Below are 25,089 nucleotides of genomic sequence, written 5' to 3' on the forward strand. Positions count from 1 at the left end.
AGGATGAAAGGTGACCTGATAGAGGTGTACAAGATGATGAGAGGCACTGATCGTGTGGATAGCCAGAGGCATTCTCCCAGGGCTGAAATGGCTAACACGAGGGGGCATATTTTAAGCTGCTTGGAATTAGGTACAAGGGGGATGTCAGAGGTAAATTTTTCACACTGAGAGTGGTGGGTGCGTGGAATGCACTGTCAGCGAAGGTGGTAGAGGCGGATACAATAGGGTCTTTTAAGAGACTCTTAGATAGGTACATGGAGCTTAGAAAAATAGAGGGCTATGCTCTAGAGATATTTTAGGCAGCTTCTAGAGTAGGTTATATGGTCGGTACAACATTGTGGACTGAAGGGTCGGTAATGTGCTGTAGATTTTCTATGTTCCAATAGGAATCTATTTTCTGGGAAGATTCATTTAAAATAAAGCTGATTAAATGAATAGACTCACTGTGTGATTAATATTCCAGTCCCCAATTTGAAGCCATCACTGGCTCATGAAGACAAAAAAAAAATGATAGTATCGCCTTTGAGATACACTCATCACTATCCCCAAAATACCTTGTTCAGGAAATATCATTTCACATTATTATGAATCTAATGAATACTTGATAATAGTCTGGCTTGTAATCCTATAAAAGCTTTTGTAATGAAAATTTGGGATTCCAATTTTCCACTTTTTATGATATCTAAGCAAAGCCAAGAATGGTAAGTGTTACATCGGAGCAAAAATTTTAAAAGGGAGCTGAAGTATTTTCAGACGGTTAATGCAGATGATTATATTTACCTTAGTCAGTTAAGGATGAAACTACTTGAAATTTGAAAATAGCTCTGCATAATGTAAAATCACAAGTAGATTCTCCATGTTCCCTCATCCAGTGAAATTAATGGCTGAAACGCACTTACAGTAAGTACATATAGCATTAAATCAGTAAGTTTATCCTACAGATTAAAAATGTAATTCAAGATATACAGACTGGCAACTTTTTCAGATGTTTATGTGGATATAATTGGCAAGGCCAGTATTCCCCATTCCTATTAGCTTTTGAGGCAATGCTAGAGAAGTGTTTTTGTTAAAGGTGCTTGATGCTATTGGGTAATAAGTTCAAAGATTTAGATCCATCAGTGATGCTTTTTCAAGTCAGGACCACATGTGAATTGACGGGGAAGTGGCACATGATGATGCTCTCATGTACCAACGGTGCTCTGTCTGTTGGTCTGGGAAGTGCTGTCAGAGTTGCTTGACTGAGATGTGTAAATTTAAAGCACCTTTCAGTGCATCCAGTGCACTGACCGTGTTGTAGCGACAGAAGAAATAAACATTCAGGGTAGCAGATGTGGTGCTCATCAAGCAGGTTGCTTTGTTCTGGATAATGCTTCTTACGTGTTGTTAGAGCTGCACTCACTGCAAGTAATGAATAACTCATCAGACTCCTGACCGTTCCCTTGTAGGAGGGATCTGGGGAATCAGGCAGTGAGTCTATTGGATATGCAGCACTTGAACTGTCCACTTTTAATTGACTGGTCCAGTTGAATTTCTTGTCAGAGGTGACTCCCAGAATGTGGCATTCAACAACAGTTAGAATTGTCCATGATGTAAATCACCACTGACTGGCACTTTAGGGCATAATTTCAGATCACGCCTGAATGTTGTGTCTAGGTTATGCTGCATTCAGGTGCAGACTGCTTCATTCTCTAAGCTGTTGCAAACACAACTGAATGTCCTGCAGTCCTCAATTAACATCTTATGATGCTGCACCTGAGAAACGCTGGTACCACATTCTGCGGCTGGGATAAATGACCTCTAAATACTTAATCCGTCTTCCTACGTGTAAAGCATAATTTCAACTCATGGGTACTGTTTCCCATTGACTTCGGTGTTATTAGGACTGTGTAATACTAACGTGATGTCAAGGGTAGTTGCTCTCAACTCACATTGAGAAATCAGTTCTTTGGTCCAAGGCTGCCGTGACACCTGCAACCAGAAGGATGAGGCACGACAAACTGCAGAGCAGTGAGGTTACTACGGGTAAAATGTTACCCTCTGTCTCTTTGGTAACGACTGAAAGTAACTGATCACATGGCAACTATTCAGAATGGACATCATATTTTTCTCAATGGGAAGTAGGTAGGCTATTTGCAATATTGTTGTCTAGATGCCAGTATTGTAACTGAGTTTCAAATGCTCTGCTAAAGGTGTATCTGATTCTGGAAAGTAGCTGAGTTGAGACACTGTCCTGTTGTTTTTTATACTTCTAGAATAGATTCTGATGATCTACCCCATCTATACCTCCTATCATTACACATACGTTTATCAGGTCATCCTTAAGCCACCATTGCTCCAGGAAAAACAAATCGAGCCTATCCAGTCCCTTCCTATAACAATTCTCTAATCCAGATAACATGCTGGTGAATCTCCTCTGCACTTTCTCTAGTGCAACCACATCCTTCCTATAGTATGGCCAATACTTAATAAGAGTAGTTTTATTTTAAACATCTAGTTTATTACCCAAAATTAAATTGGTTAATAATTATAAATAGTTTCTAGGATTATGAGGAACAACCCAAAATTGATACAAAATAAGTTAAAAATCTTAGTTTTAACCTGACGGTTACTGATGGTGAGCTTCTCCAGAAAATGGCGAAGAACAAGTGCAGGGTCTTCAATCAAACAGTTCCACAATACCTGCTGGGCCACTGCACTCACTGAAAAAAAGGAAAATATCACACTGACTAACATTAACAATAAAAATTTTAACTTTATCACTATTACTCCTTAAAGGAAACACACTGGCACATCTAATTACGAAGGCTGTTGACCATGTTAAGTGGGAAGGCCTTGCATTTGGCCTTGTAACATTTTCTGACCTAATTGCTCCATGAAATGTTGGGGCCATGTTTTAGAAGGCCAAATGAAACTTCCGAGCATAGGCAAGGCAAATTTTCTGCTTTGTCTTGTCTTTGTGATGATGGGTATAAAATGGAGGACTGAATTACTCAGGTTTCTGAGTAATCTGCAGATGCTGGAAATTCAAGCAACACACACAAAATGCTGGTGGAACACAGCAGGCCAGGCAGCATCTATAGGGAGAAGCGCTGTCGACGTTTCGGGCCGAGACCCTTCGTCAGGACTAACTGAAAGGAAAGATAGTAAGAGATTTGAAAGTAGGAGGGGGAGGGGAAAATGCAAAATGACGGGAGAAGACCAGAGGGGGTGGGGTGGAGCTGAGAGCTGGAAAGGTGATAGGCAAAAGGGATACAGAGCTTGAGAAGAGAAAGGATCATGGGACGGGAGGCCTATGGAGAAAGAAAGGGGGAGGGGAGCACCAGAGGGAGATGGAGAACAGGTGGAGTGATGGGGAGAGAGAGAGGAAAAAAAGAGGAGGGGCATTAACGGAAGTTAGAGAAGTCAATGTTCTTGCTATCAGGTTGGAGGCTACCCAGCCGGTATATAAGGTGCTGTTCCTGAGTGTGGCCACACATTTTGATTCCACGTCCCATTCCCATTCTGATATGTCTATCCATGGCCTCCTCTACTGTCAAGATGAAGCCACACTCAGGCTGGAGGAAAAACACCTTATATACCGGCTGGGTAGACTCCAACCTGATGGCATGAACATTGACTTCTCTAACTTCCATTAATGCCCCTCCTCCCCTCCTTACCCCATCCCTGATATATTTAGTTTTTCTTTTCCCTCCTTTTTTTTCTCTTTTTCTGCCCATCACTCTGCCTGTTCTCCATCTCCCTCAGGTGCTCCCCTTCCCCTTTCTTTCTCCCTAGGCCTCCCGTCCCATGATCCTTTCCCTTCTCTAGCTCTGTATCCCTTTTGCCAATCACCTTTCTGGCTCTCAGCTCCACCTCACCCCCTCCAGTCTTCTCCTATCATTTAGCAATTTCCCCTCCCCCTTCAATTTTCAAATCTCTTACTACCTTTCCTTTCAGTTAGTCCTGACGAAGGGTCGACAGTGCTTCTCCCTATAGATGCTACCTGGCCTGCTGCGTTCCACCAGCATTTTGTGTGTGTCAATTAAGAGTGGGTCACTTTAATTGGTCCAGATCACATGTAGGTCACATAAGAATGGCAGCTTTCCTTCCACATAAGGTAGTAGTGTAGAACAACTTAATTATTACAATTTAATACAATTAGTGTAGGACAGTAGTGTAGAACATTAGTACAGGTGGTGAGATTCAAACAAGCCCAGATCTCCAATTCAAATATTTGGACTCCAATTCAGTAGTTCAGCCTACATATATGTCTGACAACAAAATAACGGAATAATCTTTTTATCATTCTTTGAATCCATGTTCAAATATCGCCACCGATCATTTTTTACAATCCCCATCAGTATGAAAGACTTTTCTTCTTTCAACTATTCCTGACCAGTACAGGTATTTCCAGAGTTTAGCACCACAAAGATCCACCAGTCATTACTAGGCAAACGTAAGTAACCAGGCTGACTTCATAAGAAATGTTGTGGATCTGTGAAAAGGAAGACCTATGTTTCAGTAATCAGTTTAAAGGATATCTTTCTAAACATATAAATGTATTGACCAGTCCTGTCTGTGCTACAAGGTTCTGCACAATGGTAGAAGCCAACCAGTTTAGTAAAACTGACTCTCCGGGAATAAAGTAAAATCCAAGGTCTTGCATTTGGCAATTCCTCTCACAAATTAGGATGGAACATTGAAAGTCTTTTCTTTCTCCATGATAATGACCATTCCCAACTAACTAACTAACCATCCCCTCTCCCAACCTCCAATTGCTCTTCTGAGCTCATCTTGCCCAAGGCATCCATCTCCAGCTTTGATTCTTTAGATCATCTAATTTCTATTTCTGGCTCTCTTCCTCAAACAGACATGGAACTGCTTACTTGCCAAATTCTTGCTCTTCTTTTCTTTTTCAAAGTTCTTAAAATGCTGAAGCTTCCCAGATTTATACCAATTTTTCCGGCCAATTTCATGACTTTTTTTAGTTAGATTTCTAACACACAAGAGTATTGGACATAATTAAAACAACACATACATTCTTCACACCGAGTGCACAATTTTTCTTAACACCTTTGCAATATCCAAAATAGTTAATCAAAGCCATCCACAATAACATCTATCTTCCAGCTCAGTTTGGTGATGTTATTTTTTACTACTCGAGAATATTCAAGCAGAGAATCCACATCACCAGGTTCTCTTCCTGTTGTGTATGATTACACCCGGAATCTTCCAAGGACGTGCCCTCAGATCTTGCCCCTTTTGCATCAATGCAATGCCCCCTACGTTATATGAAAAGAAATGGAGCTTGGTTTCACTGGAGTATTTAAGAGACCGATTTTATTTCTTTGCAAGGTTGAATTATGTCTGCTTACATTTATACTGACCACTCTTTGCTATGTTGCAATGAGTTCAGAACAATGCAAATGAAAGCTGCTGTTAATTATCTTGTAGTGTAGCATTAAATGAAGATATAAACATTATTATTACTGATGGGCAACTATTCACCTGTGTCACATAATAGCTGTGATTTTGAAATCCACATTGCCAAACAGAAAGGCTTTCCCCATCACTGAAGATTCGTAAAGTTATTTTAAATAGAGGATGCAGCAATGGTAAATATAAGATAGCTGGATAGAAATAAATGGTGTGTCTTTAAGGTATTTATAAAATTTTTGGAAATAAAAGTAAAAGGTTTCATTAAGAAAACGTAGCAAGTATCTTAAGATTTGAAGACATTATGAATGAAATAAAATCCCTGGCATAATACAGAAATAGTGATAAATCAAGTGATTACAGAAACAAAAGACATTTATGAAATGTTCTTCACCATTCTTGTGTTCCTCTGAGCTTAAAATCAGCACTTTTCAAGAAATGTCATTGTTGTAAGGATAGAAATGCAACAACCAAACTAATGCACAACAGTGTCACAAACAACAGTTTCATATCATAGAAACTTATGTGGTACATTGATTTAAAAATAAATTTTGGCCAGTACATTAGGAATAAATGCTTTAATTTTTCTATGGAACAGTCTATGGGGAGTCTCTACTTCTACCTAAAAGAAAATTTATAACACCTCTGTGGTAAACTATGTATACCTGTCTGGACACGCCCCTCTGCTGACTGCTCCTGTGGCTCCTCCCACAGACCCCTGTATAAAGGCCATTGGGGCACTGCTCCTCCCTCAGTCTCCGAGATGTCGTGCTCCCTTTTTGCTGCTAATAAAAGCCTATCGTTCACTTCCTGTCCCCGAGAGTTATTGATGGTGCATCAACCTCTTCTGGGAAACACCACTGTCACGATACAACAGTACCTCAGCACCTTGTTATTGTGTCAGATTATAACAGAAAATACTGGAAATACTCAGTTGGTCAGGGAGAAATAGGTGGCAATGCGGGCTGTACAGAAGATGCAGCAAGTCTTCAGGGAATACACGTGGGTTAAAACGGACCCAGGAGATGCAATATGATATGGAATGGAATGAAATATGTCAACATCTGAGCTCATGCACTGTGGTGAACTACATATACCTGTCTGGACAGGCCCCCCCCACCCCCCCCCCCCGCTGACTGCTCCTGTGGCTCCTCCCACAGACCCCGGTATAAAGGCGATTGGAGACACAGCCCCAGCCTCAGTCTCCAGGATGTTGTGTGGTGGTCAATTGCTGCTTGTTCTTTCTTCCAGCCAATAAAAGCCTATATTTCGCCTCATGTCTCCGAGAGTTATTGATGGTGCATCAATTTTATTGGCTGGAAGTTTTAAAACATGGAGAGTATTTTACGTCCGGAAAAATCAGACTTGGACCTTCAAGCTCCAGAAGCAGCTCTTGCCTTTGAACTCTGGCTTGCGTGCTTCCAATCATACTTGGAAGTGATTCCCGTGACTGAGCCTGCCACAATGCACAAAATTCTCCTTTCCAGGGTCAGCCCAAAAGTATTCTCCCTTATCAGGGACCTGCCGACCTATCAAGGGGCACTGGACGCCCACAAAAGACGGTACCTGCGGCCGGTGAACACCGTCTACGCAAGACATCGCTTAGCGACGCGGCGGCAGCGGACCAGCGAGTCGAACGGGAAGTTTGTCCGAGCCCTACAGACACTTGTGCGGGCCTGCAACTGCAAGGGACTGATGGCGGAACAGCATGCGGAGCTCCTGGTACGAGACGCCTTCGTTACGGGGATCAGGTCAGTGTATGTGCGCCAGCGGCTGCCGGAAAATGCCGATCTTACCTTACGCTCGGTGATCGAGATGGCCGACACGCTGGAGGCTGCTCTGCACAATGCTGATGCTGTCCAGCCACGCGATCCCCTGCCGGTTCCATGGACGCTGCAGACCCCGCCACCCGCGAGCGAATCGACCTCGGCTGCTGCCAGTCACGAGTCCACGAGCTCCCCGAAACCGACCACAGCTGCTGCCAGTCGCAAGTCCGCGCAGTGTTACTTCTGCAGACTCGAAAAGCACCCCCAAAAACTCTGCCCGGCCCGAGAAGCTACCTGCTCCAGCTGCGGAAAGAAGGGCCATTTCGCTAAGGTCTGTAAGTCTGAACCACGAGCGGGGTCAAGCAGCGCCTCGTGCGAGGCATGGGGGTCGCCATCGTGGTCACCGCCATCTTGCCTGCCCGCCTCGTGCGAGGCATGGTGGCTGCCATCTTGCCTGCCCGCCTCGTGCGAGGCATGGGGGCGGCCATCTTTGTCAACGCCACCTTGCCCCGCCCCCGACCCACGGGTGCTTACCAGGCACCAAGATGGCGATTCAACTCTGGCCTCCGTAACCCTCGACCAAAGCGCCCCACACAGCTTGCAAGGTCAATGATGGACATCCTGGTGGAGGGGCACAGGACTAGCTGCCTGTTTGACACGGGCAGCACTGAGAGTTATATTCACCCGGACACGGTGCAACGCTGCGGACTCGTGACACGGTCGGTAAGCCAGAGGGTCACCATGGTTTCTGGGTCGCATTCCACAGACATCCGGGTGGGTTGTGTAGCGACATTGGTGGTGCAGGGCACAGAATATCAGGATTTTGCGCTACTGGTCATGCGCCTGTGCTATTGGGGCTGGACTTCCAGAGCCACCTCAAAAGTGTGACTATGGCATATGACGGGCCCCTCCCACCACTCACTGTCAGGAATCCCTCAGTTTTGTGGGACTTCGTCAAATACCCCGCAACTGACCACAAACACACCCGCCCGCACATCCCATCCAGCACCATGCCGACAGCTGTGCTACTGACACCACTTGCAGCCTCTCCACCCACAAGATCCCTCCCCCATCGCTGTTCGCCAACCTGACCCCTGACTGTAAACCTGTGGCAACTAAAAGCAGGTGGTACAGCACGGGGGACAGGGCCTTCATTCAGTCAGAGGTGCAGCGGCTGCTCAGGGAGGGGATCATTGAGCCAAGCACAAGTCCTTGGAGGGCCCAGGTGGTTGTTGTTCGGACCTGGCAGAAAAATAGGATGGTCGTGGACTATAGCCAGACCATCAATAGGTTCACGCAGCTTGACGCGTACCCCCTACCCCGCATCGCGGATATGGTCAACCAGATAGCTCAGTACAAGGTGTACTCGACAATAGATCTGAAATCCGCTTATCACCAGCTCCCCATCCGCCTTTGAGGCGGGGGGCAGGCTCTATCACTTCCTGCGTGTCCCCTTCAGTGTCACGAACGGTGTCTCTGTCTTCCAGAGGGAAATGGTGGACCAGTGCCAACTGAAGGCCACATTTCCCTGTCTGGATAACATCACCATCTGTGGTCACGACTGGCCGGATCACAACACCAACCTCCAATGATTTTTCCAAGTGGCCAAAGCCCTGAACCTTACTTATAACAGGGACAAGTGTGTGTTCGGAACCACCCGACTCGCTATCCTTGGGTATGTCGTGGAGAACGGGGTCATTGGCCCTGATCCAGACTGTATGCACCCCCTGTTAGAACTCCCTCTTCCCACCACCCTCACAGCCCTCAAACAGTGCCTAGGCTTCTTTTCCTGTTACGCCCAATGGGTCCCTCATTACGCATACAAGGCCCACCCCCTGGTCAAGTCCACCACATTTCCCCTCTCTGCCGAGGCCTGCGCGGCCTTCAGCCGCATTAAAGGGGACATTGCCAAAGCAACGATGCATGCGGTGGACGAGACCATTCCCTTCCAAGTAGAGAGTGACGCCTCCGACTTCGCGCTGGCTGCTACCCTCAATCAGGCAGGCAGGCCAGTAGCATTCTTCTCTCGTACCCTTCAAGGCCCTTAAACTTGGCACTCCGCAGTGGAGAAAGAAGCCCAGGCCATAGTGGAAGCTATTAGGCACTATCTCGCCGGCAAAAGGTTCACCTTGCTGACTGACCAACGCTCAGTTGCGTTCATGTTCAGCAACCAACAGCGGGGCAAAATCAAAAATGGTAAAATTTTGCAGTAGAGAATAGAACTCTCCACACGTCTCCGAGAGTTATTGATGGTGCATCATGCACTTCAGCAGGAAAACATAGAAGAGAGTTTGAAAGACATTGCTGTTCAGATGGATGTGGTTGCTACTGTACTTGGAGCACTTGAAGTTTTTGATAACCTTACTTTTGGGAAGTGACTTTGAATATCTACCCTGTCTATGTCTTTCATAATCTTATATATTTCATCCTCCTTCATTCTAGAGAAAACAAACTCAGCCTAACCAGGATAAAGTCCATTAATGAAAGCAACATCCTGGAGGACCTGACACACCTATATGTATAGACACACACACACACACACACACACACACACACACACACACACACACACACACACACACACACACACACACACACACACACACACACACACACACACACACACACACACACACACACACACACACACACACACACACACACACACACTATGTTAATTTAAACATGCTCATTTACATTTGTCCTCATCTTATAGTTGCAGAATACACCTTCTGGTGCTACCTGGATAATATACCACACTGCTGCTGCAAAAAGCTCACTTTCATGGCGTTTATATCTTGTTGATGTATACCTATTACACAATAAACCTGAACGTTAACTAAAAAAAGCTTGAAGTCAAACATGTTTCAAATTGCAGAGTGGGGGAAGGGACAGAGAGAATGAGAAAGGAATGATGGGGTGAAGACCGAAGGACAATGAATTTCACAAAAGGTGGTGATGTTAGCTAAATCAGGGCGGTTAGTCTTAAATTTCTGACAATCTGTCCACAGGAGAAGTTGAATTAGGACACAGGACATATTTCCGGCATCTGCCAATTTTATTTTGATGAATTCTGTGAAAGTCCATAATTCATAACCATCTAACTCAAATGCAAGGCTGCTCCTAACTGCTAAGTATTTCATGACATTAGGTGTGGAGTTTAAAATATTAATTTCTACAACCTTTAATAGTTTTGATAAGAGATTAAAAACCTGTTTGCTTCAAAACCAAATGAGTAGCTAACCAAGGTATGTAAAAGGTACCTGCCACACCATCTTCTCGTACTTCCCCATCCTCCATGAGATGAACGATCGGGAGCACAGTGGCACAAATGCACGCTGGGAACACAGCTTGAGGAGGCTGCAAGACATGATGTGTTGGAGTGTTCTCTGTTGCATCTTCCTCATCTGCACATAAAACAGACACTAACAAATCTCAACAAGATCATAACTGAAAGAACTGAAGAATTAAAAAATTAAAGATCTTTGCACACAAGGACATATAATAATGCAGCTATTTCCTAGTCACTCACAAGTTAACTGGTGGCTGCCACTTACCTTCAGCACTGACCGCTGATCGCACTGACCACACAGAGCCCCGGCGGAATGAGTAATTTCTATGGGAGGTACTGGACGTGCAGGATGGACTAACAGACAGCCGACGGGAAGCTAAATTTGCAGCATCCTCAACTGCAAAAGAAAATCAAAAATTCTGACTCATAAACTATTAAGTAAAATGCAGACCTTTAAGGTATAATCACAACACATCTCTTTATACAGTTTCTTGTGTGTTTAACAGATTCTTACAAAACGCAATACACATACATCTGTATATTCACGTTAGTGATAACAGATGATAATAGTTATGCAATATTTTTCTGACTTTTCTCAAAAATAATTTTGCTAAATTAAAGTTTTGTCAACCACTATCGACACCTTATAAAGTAATAAAGAACTCTATTTACTGTGGACGTAAATGAGGTCCAATGGTATCTGGGGACCAGCAGCATGAAAGCACTTATTACTGGTGACTATGCTTCATAATTGTAATGCGCACAGGCCTGGAATTAAAAAAAAACACTAATTTGAACTCTTAACTGGCAGCTATGTCGTTAGACTGTGAGGGAATAAAGGGACTAACAGATTAGTTCAGATAGGATAGATCAAGTATTAAATCGAGCATCCCCTCCCAAGCTACATCAGGGTTCTGATCACATTCAACCAGCTCCAGCGGGCACAACACTGGACTCCACTCTAAGCTTTACCATGGTAAAAGATTCTTCAGGGACAACACTTCCAATGAAATTTTAACACTTCTTCAAAGACCTGCTGCATCCTGACAAAATCATGAGAACCCGTGGCGCATGATGTTTGGGCTTGCAGAGAAGCATTGAGGAGTTCAGATCTCTCTCGAGGGGAGCACACGGAGGCGAAATGCAAACAGAGTAGGGCAGACGGCAATCCCAGCAACCCACGCACCCATTTCACCAAGTTCTGCCTCATCCAGGCAGAACCTGAGGGTCTCACATGTGATTTATTTGTCACGTCAGAAATCACAGAAATGTAGTAGAGGAAAGTCAGCCTCAATTCCTGGTACTCAGCAGCTGCAATATCCTCGAGCTGTTTGTCTAGCCAACCAATTTAAAGAATTCTAACAATGAGTCTGCCAAAGAGGAAAAGACAATTTGTACTCGAGCTTTTAAATATTATATGGAATTTTAAATAAAGATTGGAATGGACACGATTCGGGTACAAACCAAATATCATAAAGATATTAAAACATTAAGAACCATAAAATCCACTATACCTTAATATAATTATTTATGAGCAAATTATAATTCTATGACAATCCATACACTCAGCACATAAGTTCATGGATTCTGGGGGGAAAGAAGTGAATAAAAAAACTCCTCCTAGCAATTCAGAGAAAGGAAACGTTCTGAAAGTTCTTGAATTCATTGGAAACAAACTTCAATCATTCTGCAAGCCAGGAGTTTGTTCTCAAGAGGTTAATGACCTTCTGGAAAGATAAAACTTGTGGTATTCTCAACTGGCTCCACATCATCATAAGATATAGAAGATCCTCTGGGCCTCTCTCTTGTTCACCATAGATTCTAATCCAGTCTTGATTGTGAATACTACAATTCAATGACCTCATAATGTTTTACCATTTGAGAGATTATTCTGCTAAGTAAAGGCAACTTAACTTTCAAGCCTATGCTTTTTTTCTTATTTTCCAGCCGTTGCATGAGACATATTGAAACTGGGCACAGTCGTGTAGCTGAAGACTACTCTGATCTTTCATGATGAGAGAATTACAATTTTTAATGTCTTGTTTCTCCAAAACATCCCTGAAGAACTGGTTCGTGATTCGAACAGAAGTTACCTTCCTCCTCCATTTCTGGTGGTGGAGTGTTAATGGGTTCATAGCATGCTTCCTGTGTGATGGGAATGGCTGTGATGAAGCTGGCTTCTCTACCCAGTCGTTTCTTCTCCTCCTCCTGCTGCAGGTTCTTCAAAATATGCTCTGCTCGCTGATGAGATCGGGAAACTGCACGAGCTGAAAAGGATTTCTGTAACAGATTGTAAGTTAAGGATATTAATACAAGTCATTCTGCATATAAGCCAATTCTAGAACTTATCAATAATTTTCAGTAATTCATTGTTTATAAAATTGCACAGCACAGGAACAGGCCTTTCAACCTGGAGTCTATGCTGACTATGATGCCAATCGAAACAAACCCCACTTGTCTGCACATGGTTTACACCTCACCGTCTACGTGCCAGTCTAAATGCCTCTTAACCACTGTTATTGTATCTGCTTCCAGTGCCTTCCTGAGCAGAACATTCCAGATACTAACTCTATCTGCGCTTAAAAATGTCTCGTAAATCTTCTTTATACCCCCTCTTACCTGAAAAGTCGTACTCTCCAACATTTGGGGAAAAAAGACTAACAAGACTCTATAGCCATACATACATCTAACCATACAGTACAGTATAACCACACATGTATCTATCAGGAATCCACCCCCCCCCCCCCCCAGCCTCTGACGCTTCAGAGAAAACAATTAAGTTAGTGCAACTTCTCCTTATAGCTAATACTCTTTAATTCAGGCAACATTCTGGTAAAACCTCTTATCCAATCCTGTGCCCAAAACTGGACACAATACACCAAATGTGGCCCAACTACAGTTTTATACAGCTGCAGCATGACTTCCTGACCTTTATACTTAACACTCCAACTGTCGAAGACAAATATGCCATATGCCTTTGCTATTAATTTATTTTCATTTGAAACAACACAAGAAAAATTGCATGAAAAATCACTACATTTTCCTATCTTACAACAGTGGGACAGAGTTTAACCATAACAAGGTTGTAGTGCAGAGAAAAAGGTCCTCCTGCCCGCCACGCCCACGCCAGGTTTTTTTGGCCCATTGTGCTACTCCCAAATGGTGCAGAGGCGTAATGTGAAGGTGGGAGTGTGTCAGGAAGTCATCAGCATGCCCAGAAGTGGGGTAAGTACGTGAGAACATTGGTTTTAAAGCAGTATTCAATAGAATGTCGTCTCCTTTGCTAAACAGTTAAGAGCACTAACAAGCTGCTCCATGAAAATGATGTCATATCAAAGATAATGAGCAGTGATCTTATAGAGGTGTATAAAATCACGAGGGTGAATGTACACAAATTTGCTCCTAGGATTGGGGAATCTGGGCATGGGTTTAGTGTGAGAGGGGCAAGATAGAAATCTTTTCCACCAGAGGGTGGTTAGTACATGGAATGAGCTACCAGAGGAAGCGGATGAAACAGGCACATTACCAACATGTAATAGGTTCTTGAACAGGTGCTTGGATAGGACAAGTTTAGAAGGATATAGGCGAAATGTGGGCAAATGGGACAATTTTAGTTGGGAACCCTGACTAGTATGAACCTGTTGGACTGAAGGGGCGGTTGCCATGCTGTATAACACTATAACTCCAAGAGTGCTGGAAAATTAGGGCCCAAGACACAAAACAAAACACTTAGTCAAGTAGACAGCAGAGATCCCTGCCCTCCCACATTACCTGAGACCTGGACATCTCAAGGCACTGAAAAAATATCACTTGATACAACATCTACAAAATTCTCTAAGTTCACTGGAAGAATAAGCAAACTGAGGTGCTTTTATATCCTAGTTACATTCAGTAATGTTGTTTAGGCCATGTCATTCATATATTTGACACCAGACTATCAAAAACAGACTCTTAATTCCATTCTCAGTCAATGAAAGAGATCACCAGCAAACAGAAAATGATTCAAGGATATGCTCCAAGTTACCTTCAAAATTACACAAGAGCTTTAGACACACATATGGAAAAAAAGGGTGCAAGAATTGTTAACTTGCAAACACCTTTGAACACTGGTACCCCCAGCTAAAACTGCTGCTCTTAATGTGGAATATGCTCAGGAAGAGTAAATATTAAAGGCCATTTTGTTCCTAATCACACTATTTAGGCAACTGTTCTTTCTCACATATTTCTTAGGTAACAAACTTTTCATGGACGTAACACTGTTATGTACATCCTGTACTCACCCTCATTCGCCACACATAATTAAGTAAAATTCAGTAACCATTTTCTGTCCTGCATCAGGCCATGCGTTTTGCATCACATTTAGTTCACAGAGGTCATACACCCATGGGCAGGGAGTATTGCTTTAAACAAATATACAGTCGGCCCTCCTTATCCGTGGTTTCTGCATGCGCAGATTCAACGAACCGCGGATCAGGAAAACCCGGAAGTTCTCTCTCCAGCACTCGTTGTTTGAGTATTGGTCACCTCGCATCTTGTTCAGTCGCTACTTTGTTTCTGTGAAAGAATAGCTCCTAAAAAGCAATTAAGTGGTCAAAGCAATTCCGCAAAGGCCAAGCGGGAGCGTAATCTGCAATTGTGACATCTTGACCTTCAACGCCTGAAGATCCTCAACCTCCACAAATCATGACATTAGGATTATTGAGCCTCCTCCAAAGCATCCTTATTCACTAAACAATACAGTGTAACAACTATTTACATAGCGTTTCCATTGTATTAGGTATTATAAGAAATCTAGAGATGATTAAAAGTATTACTCGTTGTTTGAGCATCCTTTGCCTCGTGTCTCATTCGTTCGTTACTTGTGTTGTGAGCGAGAGGAAGGAGTTTAAGGCTAGGAAGGGATGGCTGGTCAGCTATGTAAAGTGCTACAGCCTCAGGAACTTAAAGATCATGGGAGAATTGGCATCGGCTGATGCTGAGGCGGCATCAGCGTTCCCAGAAGAGCTACGATGATTGTGTCTGTGCTGTTGCGGATCAGGATCGAAAACAAAACCCGGAAATTCTCTCTCCAGCACTCATTGTTTGAGCATGTACAGACTTCTTTTTCTTGTCATTATTCCTTAAACAATGCAGTATAACAACTATTTACATAGCATTTACATTGTATTAGGTATTATAAGTAATCTAGGGATCATTTAAAGTATACGGGAGGATGTGCTTGGGTTATATGCAAATACTACACCATTTTATATAAGGGACTTGAGCATCCACGTTTTTTGGTATCCGCGGGGGGTCCCGGATAAGGAGGGCCGACTGTAATTCATTGTCAATCTAGTTAGCTACCCTTTTTTTAAAAACAGAGCCTTGTGTTCACGTTGTCCAAAACCCCTCCCAAGTCTGCCAGATCTTGCAGATTGGATCTATCTATATATATATATAATGATCTTGATATGGCCCTTGTGGCTAAAGGAATCAGGGGGTATGGAGAGAAAGCAGGTACAGGGTTCTGAGTTGGATGATCAGCCATGATCATACTAAATGGCAGTGCAGGCTCAAAGGGCCAAATGGCCTACTCCTGCACCTATTTTCTATGTTTCTATGATTCTTCTCTGGCTTATAAATATTATTGACTTTATTACTTCATAAATCTGTGTGAAGGTTAGTTACATGTATGAATAAGAAACTTTTTATGAAACACTATTTACTAATCAATAATCTTCAAGACCTTGGCCTTAGTACCTTGTTGTGCAGTTGGATCGATTTCCTCACTTGCAGACCCCAGTGAGTTTAAATTGACAACAACATGACCTCCACAATCTCCCTCAGCACAGGTGCACCACAAGGCTGTGTGCTTAGCCCCTGCTCTACTCACACTGCACTTATGGCTGTGTTGCTAAGCACAGCTCCAATGCCATATTCAAGTTTGCTGCTGACACCATTATCATAGGTCAAATCAAAAGTGGTGACGAATCAGTACGTAGGAGGGAGGTTGAAAATCTGGCTGAGCAATGCCACAATAATAACCCATAACTCAATGTCAGCAAGACCAAGGAGCTGATTATTGACTATAGGAGGAAGAAACCAGAGCTTCATTAACCTTGGTGTTATTATTTCAGAGGACCTGGGCCCAGCACGTAGGTGCAATTATGAGGGAAGCATGGCAGACTCTCTACTTCCTTAGGGGTATGCGGAGATTCAGCATGACATCTAAAACTCTGACAAACTTCTGAGGGTGTGTGGTAGACAGAATATTGACTGGCTGTATTACAACCTAGCATGGAAACACCAATGCCTTTGAATGGAAGATCCTTCAAAAAGTAGTGGCTGCAGCCCAATACATCATGGGTAAAGCCCTTCCCACCACTGAGCCCATTTACATGGAGTGTTGTTGCAGGAAAGCAGCATCCATCGTCACGGGGCCCCACGCCCCCAGGTCACGCTTCCTTCTCGCTACTGCCATCAGGAAGACCATGTAGGAGTTTCAGGACTCACACCACCAATTTCAGGAACAATTATTACCCCTCAATCATCAGGTTCTTGAGCCTGAGGCAATAACTTCACTCAACTTCACTTGCCCATCACTGAAATATTTCCACAAACTATAGACTCACTTCCAAGAGCTCTTCATATCATGTTCTCAATAGTTAATGTTTATTTATTATTCTTACTTCCTTTTGTATTTGCACAGTTGTCTTTTGCATACTAGTTGTACACCCATTTGGTGTGGTCTTTCATTGTTCCTATTACAGTTATTATACTATTCTGGATTTTTTAAGCATGTCTGCAAGAAAATGAATCTCAGGGTTATATATGATGATATACATGTAATTTGATAATACACTTACTTTGAATTTTGAACTTTAGAAAGCAAACACTTACAGATTGATCTTCACTGATTGGGTCCTGTACACGTCCTGTGCTCTGAGGAACCCACGGGGGATCAAACATCGGTATAGATGGCATACCCAAAATTGGAGAAGGTAATGTGAAGTTTATGCTTGGAGGTGGAATCTTAAACAGAATAACAGAAGACCACTGATAAGTGTACTTGAAATTCTTTAGTCTATCAAATACAAAATTCTAAATTTCAACAAGATCAAAATGTTTTATTCCAATGTACAAGGATTTGCACTAACACAAAATTGTGTAGAAGTAGCACTGCAATTGTTTTTATTCCAATGGTTTTCAGGAAAATGCCTATCACAATCCTTCAGCAAACAATTTTACAGCAAGTGCCATATTAGGAAAGTTAAAATATATTTAACATCAAGTGTTTCATATTAATTATGAATCCATAAATATGTTTGTACCAAAAACATGGCCATTAGCGGAACAGAAGCAGAGGTGGAATTGACTACTCTAACATAGTGAACACAGCTGGATTACAACCTTGAAAGGCAAGTATACTGGTGAACATGCTAGGCAGCATCTGTGAGGGATAAAAACTGCAGATCCGGCTGTCCATCGGCCTGGAATTCACAGACGCTAATAGATGAAATGACAAGTCTACCACTCAATATTTACAAAAATGATTATGATACAAACACTTTGGAAATTTGGAACAGTACAAATATCTTGTTAGAACGTTCTGGAAGCCAAAGGGAAAGTATGAGCAGCAGCAGAGCATTAAAGTACTGGAAGCCCAACTTTATGATAATAAATTTAATGGAGACTTTGCATAAAGAAGCTACCTAAACTGTATTTTGCCTAGCCACTCTATTGGTAACCACACGACAAGCAGTGACTGCAATGGGACTGAAAGAAATACAAATAAATTGTTGCTTCATCTGGAACTAGCATTTGGAACCTGAGGTAAACAGGGAGGTGATAAAAGGCCAGGTGCTACTTCTCCAGTATTTCCATAGATGGATGCCATGTGCACGGAAGACGATATTTATAGCGATAAAGGAATGAACTAACATGCTCATCTCACTGGAAGGCCGGAAAGAGAGAGGTAAATAAATTTCTTCATGTCATCATATCTGGTGGGGGGGGGGGGGGGTAGAGGATTATCCATTGAACATAGTCTGATGAGGTGGGTGAGATGAAGAAAGATAATCACCAATTGTGCTTCTGAATGTGAGAGCATGGAATGAGAGCAGAACTTGGGGTAAGTGACAAACACAATCAAGGAACTATGAACATGGCCCAGGTAATCTTCAGCTGAACAATACAGAGACACCTTGGAAGTCCTAGTTTAATACATGGATGAGATCAGAGAAAGCTCAATAACAACTCCACTTTCTAAGGAGGCTGAAGAGAACCAGGCTATACACATACATGCATCATTCTACAGATGTGCAGTAGAGAGCATCCTGACAAGCTGTATCACTGCATGATATGGAAACCGCACTGCGGTAGACAGGAAGGCTTTTCAATGGGTAGTCAAAACTGTCCAACACATCACTGGCACTAGCATAGCCACGATCAAGGACATATATATATATATACACACAGAAGGTTGCTGGAAAAGTTCAAGTGTAATTATCATTTAATTAAACATTAATACCCAAGGATGCAGCGTTACTCCAGGCCAACGTGCAAATCACAGTGCCAACAGTCATACACAGATCAAGGCACCCATAGTGTATATAAGATAGCAAGTAAACATACAGTCACACTAAAGGCATATAGCCCAAGTCCCTGAATGACTTGTTCTGTAAAATGACGGTGCATGGGTGTTACTGGCAGTTCTCAGCAGTCCGCTGAGAACTTACGCAGCATGCAATTAAGATTGTCATTCCACTGATCAAACTCTGGGGGGCAGCACCTACAGAAAGGGCCAGCCCTCAACCTAGTGTGGACGCTGAGCTACATCGCCTCCGGTATCTCCTCTCCTGGACTGTTGCAGCAGGCAAGCCCGCAGCTTGAGGCCTATTCCTCACTACAATCAAGGTCACACAGGTCCCCACCATCCATCTTCCCAATAAGCAAGGGAAACTGACAGGCAGCATTTTACATTACCAATATCCAACCAAATGGGCCAGTAATATCATGAAGGATCCCACCCATGGACTGTCTAATCCACTCCCATCAAGGAGGAGACTACATAGCAGGACCACCAGACTCAAAAACAGTTTCCTCAAGCAGTAAGGCTGATCGACATCTCCACCCACTATCGCACCCCTCCATGGTCCAACCACCACTACTTTATCATATCCTGTCAGTCACCTTATGTACACACTCCTGTGTCCAGCATCTCTTTATGGACATGCAACCAATCTGTGTATATAAGCTATCTTACGTATTTGTATTGATTTTTTTTACTATTATCATTATTGTGTTCGCACGTTTATTTTTTTTTGCACTGCATCACATCTGGAGAAACAATTATTTCATTCTCCTTTACACTTGTGCACTGAAAATTTAAGAATCACAGATATTGCTGTTTCAAGAGCAAATAAAAAGGGGATGGAGTTCTTTCCACCACGTGCTTTAAAATTAACTCATGCAGAAAATGATATAAAAAATCAGCTTCTGCACAAATGAACTGTGCCTCTAGAAACCAGAACAATGTGCTTTCTGGTACTGGACTCTCAAACTACTGTGAACATCCTCTCCACATCCACACTGTCTAAACCTTTCAATATTTGGTTGGTTTAAGTGAGATTCCTCCCCCCCCCCCCCCCCCCCAATCATTCTTCTAAACTCCAGCAAGTGCAAGGTATCAAACACTGCTCAAATATCAACCCTTTCAATCCCAAAACCATTCTTGTGAAACTCCTCTGGACCCTCTCCAATGACAGCACATTCTTTTTAAGTTATGGAGCCCAAAGCAGCTCACAATACTCCATATGTTGTCTGATCAATGCCTTATAAAGCCTCATCATGACACCCATTCTTGTATAATCTAGTTCTTTTAGTCACTGGCAACCAAGCAGACACTATGCTAGTATCTTTAGTGTAATACTATGGGCTCTTGTTTAGCAACCTCATATGTGGTACCTGGTCAAATTCAAGTGAACAATATCCAAATACACTCCTTTGTCTATTCTGCCTGTTGTTTCCTCAAAGAAATCTAACAGATTTGTCAGGTAAGATTTCCCCTTAAGGAAATCATGTTAAGTTTGTCCTACTTTATTGTGTGCCCCCAAATATCCCAAAACTTCACCCTTAATAATGGAGTTTAACACTTTGCCAACCACCAAAGTCAGGCTAATTGGCCTATAATTACCATTCTTCTGCTTCTCTCCCTTCTTAAACAGTAGATGCTTTTATACTGAGGTAGCAATAGAGACAAGAGCAGAGTTACTCCTGAATGTACGCTTATTCCTGTAAAGCTTACCTTAAAGATCTGTTGTGCACCTTCTTCCATCCGTGGCCAGACTTGGTACCTGAATCTCCAGAGTGTGTTAAATTTCACAATAGCATTGATTCGTTGTACTGCTTCTGGATGGTGAAATTCGGACATTACCATATCAGATACAGCATCAGGAACTTTTACCGCACACAACAGAAACATAGCAGCTGTAAAAAGGGGAAAATATAATATATATAAAAACATTGTGTGTGTGTGTGTGTGTGTGTGTGTGTGTGTGTGTGTGTGTGTGTGTGTGTGTGTGTGTGTGTGTGTGTGTGTGTGTGTGTGTGTGTGTGTGTGTGTGTGTGTGTGTGTGTGTGTGTGTGTGTGTGTGTGTCTATAGCTCAGTTGCCTAAGACTTTTGCACGGTACTGTATTTGTCAACATGGAGCCAAGAGCAAGTTTGTAAATCTGGTGGGAGCAAAGGCTGTTGGGAATGTCAGGGGTGGAGCACCATCAGAGGGGTGTGGGACAAGTGGTAGAGACAGAGTTGCAAGGGCAGGGGGTGGTGTGGGTGGAAACAACCCTAGCCCTGAGATAACAGGCAAGGTCATTTGATTCCAAACAATTGGCTTATTGATCATTACTGAATGTCTCTCTGGTGCTTCCTGCTCTCTCCTTTTCCCAACCATGATTCCCTTCTCTCTGGCCCCTTCCCACTCTCAGTCCACAGTAGAGACTTACATCAGAATCAGGAAGCATAGCAACTCACATGTCATGACATTTGTTTTACTTGTGGTAGTAATACAGTGTAATACATAAAATTGCTACAGTACTGTGCAAAATTCTTGGGCATCCCAGCTTTATATATGTGCCTAAGACCTTTCCCCAGCACTCTACTTAACCTCAACAATAACAAGATACTGGACTATTTAAAGGCACAAAGGGCATTGTTCTCACTAGTCTGCTCCCTACTTTCTAGCTGCCCCATCAGTGCTCTGTTTGCCATATTTCCAATTTCCCAATAAACTCAATATTTTCCACTTGAGCCTGCTCCTAGTGCTGAGGGGAAATGGTATCTGAAGATCCAATTCTAAGTGACTAGAAACCTGCAGAATCCAAAGGCAGACCATCTGTTGTGCATTCAGAGAAAAAAAAACACATACTTCAGCAATTCAAAACTGGAAAGTTAACACCAGAAACAATAGGACCACATGCAGAGTAAGCTAGCAACAAGCCAAACAGAATGCTGGAAACAGTTAGCATGGTGAAAACAGACAGGAGACTCATTGCTTGGCATCAACAGTAGATTCAGAAATAATGACATAAAAAAGCTCTGGTGCCAAAATTGGGAGAAATATCTCACACATTAATCAAACCACAACCTGATGTAGTCATACTCAAAGAAATATAATTAACAGCTAGCATCCCAGATACCTCTGTCACCATCCCTGATTTCTTTTCAGATCAATGTGGCAAACTAACAAGGGAAAATGACATTGACTGGGCGAGTAACTGTCATGTATTTTACAGACAATACAAAGTTCAAAGTAAAATTTATTATCAGCGTACATACATGCCACCACATACAACCCTCAGGTTCTTTTTCTGCAGGCACACTTAGCAAATCTATAGAACTGTAATTGTAAGCATCAGTAAACAAATTGGGCAAACACAGATATAAATAAATAATAATAAATAATGAGCATGAAATAACAATATGACACAGTCCTTAAATGAACGTAGTTATCCCGTTTTGCTCAACAGTCCAATGGTCAAGGGGTAGAACTGTTCTTGAACCTGGTGGTGCAAATCCTGAGGCACTTGTACCTTCTACCTGATGAAAGCAGTGAGAAAAGAGCACGGCCTGGGTGATGAGGATCTTTGATGATAGATGCTGCTTTTCTACAGCAACTTCATGTAGATGTGCTCGATGGTTGGGAGGGTTTAACCTGTGATGTACTGGTGTTCCCATACCAGGCCGTAATCTAGCCAGTCAGCACACTTTCCACTACACATCTATAGAAGTTCACCAAGGTTTTCGATGATATGCCAATTCTCCACAGATTACTGAGGAAGTAGAGGTGCTGTCGTGCTTTCTTCACAATAGTATTTATATGATGCATCCGGGACAGGCCCTCTGAGAATGTGACACCCAAGAATTTTAAGTTACTGACTCTCTCTACCTCTGATCCTCTGATAATTACTGGCTCATGGATCTCTGGTTTCCCTCTCCTGACGTCTACAATCAGTTCCCTGGTCTTACTAACATTGAGTGAGAGGTTGTTGTGTTTACACCACTCAGCCAAGTTTTCAATTTCCCTCCTCTACGCTGATTTGTCAATCCCTTTCATACAGCCCATAACAGTGGTGTCATCAGCAAACTTGCATACGGTGTTGGAGTTGTACTTAGCCACACAGTCATAATGTAAAGCAAGTAGAGCAGGGGGCTAAGCACACAGCCCTGTGGTGCTCCTGCGCTGATGGAGATTGTAGAGGAGATGTTTTTGCCAATCCGGACTGACTGGAGTCTACAAGTGAGGAAATCCAGGATCCAACTGCACCAGGGAATATTGAGACCCAGGTCTTCGAGTTTACTGCTTAGTTTTGAGGGGATGATGGTGTTAAATGCCGAGTTCAACATGCTTCAACACCAGCCTCTCAGTATATTTTACCACTGTGGATGTAAGTGCCACTGGGCGATAGTCATTTAGACAGGTTACCACGGTCTTCTTGTGCACCGGTACGATTGAAGCCTGCTTGAAACAGGTGGGTACCACACATTGCAGGAGTGAGAGGTTGAAGATATCCATGAATACACCAGCCAGATGGTCAGTACTCAGCCAGGTCCTCTGTTCGGACCGGATGCTTTCCTTAGATTCTCTCTCTTAAAGACAGCCTGCACGTCATCTTCAGATACTGAGACCAAAGGATCATCAGGAGACATGGGTGTGTGATCGTTCCTCCCTGTTCTGGTGGTCAAAGCGAGCATAGAAGGCATTGAGCTCATCAGGAAGCGAAGCACTGCTGTCCCCTACGTTGCAAGATTTTACTGTAGAAGGCTAAATTGTAGCCACTGGTGGTTTCCTGGAAGAAGTAAATGTTAAGGAGGAAGGATGGTCTACCAATCAAGCCGGGTGTTTTGTCTTGAATGATGATCATCTCTGCTTGATAAGGACCTCAAATATATATTCAACTCCACATTCACCTACAATTAAAACTGCACTGCTTGTTTACTCCATGACCCCATACAACAACTGAACAAAGCTTCTTTGACAGACCATCTCAGACCTGTGACCTCCCTCACCCAGAAGGCCAACAGAAGCTATTGCTTGCCACCTAACACACCAAGTTCTCTTCCAAGAAACATACAATCTGTTTTAAGATGCTGAGTGCTTTCTCTTCATGATCACATCACAATCCCAGAACTCCATATGTAACAACCCTGCTGTTCCACACAGACTGTGATGACTCACCAAAATCATCTCATAGACAAGTGGGAATAGGTGATAAATCTCTTGGCAATGATGCCCACATACCACGAATAAAAGGAGTTCCTTGCCAGGTCTGAAATTACTCTTAATATTTCCCCAAAATATTTTTTCTTTGGTAAATCTATCTAGTTTGCATTTCCATGAACCAGTATCACTTGAATCCATTAAATATCTTGCCCATTAATAGTTTACTTGCCCAAACAATTAAACTAAATTTCTTGCAGATTAGTTTTAAATTTATCCTTCTGCAAGCCTTCTCTCGAGGTCTTACTTCCTTGGATGGGGTGAAAAATACTTCTTCATTCTATATTATCTGTTCAGAATTCAGAAAAGTACCATATTCACGTTACAAATTAATTCACACTCAATTTACATATTTTGATTTCCACTTTCCTATAAATGGGATTTTATACTCCCTTTGTATACACCAATGTTTTTTTTAGTACTTTCATCCATTTGAGATATACCATATAACCTTGTCCTATTCTTATACTAGAATCTATGTCATCACAGAGTTTTCCATTTAATTATATTTGCTGTTCCTCTATGTTTTATTTTTAGTGTATTCCAATGCTGCTATCAATAAATTCCAGCAAAGATCCCAAAATTCTGAATTGCCTTGAGGCAGTGTCTACGTTGAAAGCAGGAACTGAACAACCTGAGAATAGTTCTAATTTACCATTGCCATAACAACATACTATGATAAAAAAGACTAAATTTCATCAAGTTACTCATTGCATTTACTTTCATGAAAATACACAATGAACCTCAATTCCACTCAATTTACTTTCTTGCTAATCTTTTTAAACTGCTTGCTCCACTTGCATTTACAACTCAATTGTAAATAAACTGAACATCAATAATCCCCTGGATATTGGCTGG

The 25,089-nt window shown here is 42.5% G+C and overlaps 1 protein-coding gene across 6 annotated transcripts in view; it reads right to left on the reverse strand.

Annotated features, from left to right (window-relative positions):
* Positions 1–25,089, reverse strand: part of unc80 (unc-80 homolog (C. elegans)) — a 214,181-nt gene that overhangs the window by 70,811 nt on the left and 118,281 nt on the right. For all 6 annotated transcript variants that reach the window (XM_073046799.1, XM_073046802.1, XM_073046797.1 and 3 more), the window contains 6 exons: positions 20,759–20,940; positions 17,353–17,484; positions 12,567–12,753; positions 10,739–10,870; positions 10,445–10,588; positions 2,599–2,699 (listed from right to left, as the gene is read on the reverse strand). In XM_073046799.1, the coding sequence (XP_072902900.1) occupies positions 2,599–2,699; positions 10,445–10,588; positions 10,739–10,870; positions 12,567–12,753; positions 17,353–17,484; positions 20,759–20,940 (878 nt within the window). The remainder of the gene's footprint in view (positions 1–2,598; positions 2,700–10,444; positions 10,589–10,738; positions 10,871–12,566; positions 12,754–17,352; positions 17,485–20,758; positions 20,941–25,089) is intronic.

Source organism: Hemitrygon akajei, chromosome 5, assembly GCF_048418815.1.
Source record: "Hemitrygon akajei chromosome 5, sHemAka1.3, whole genome shotgun sequence".
In the NCBI taxonomy this organism is placed as follows: domain Eukaryota; kingdom Metazoa; phylum Chordata; class Chondrichthyes; order Myliobatiformes; family Dasyatidae; genus Hemitrygon; species Hemitrygon akajei.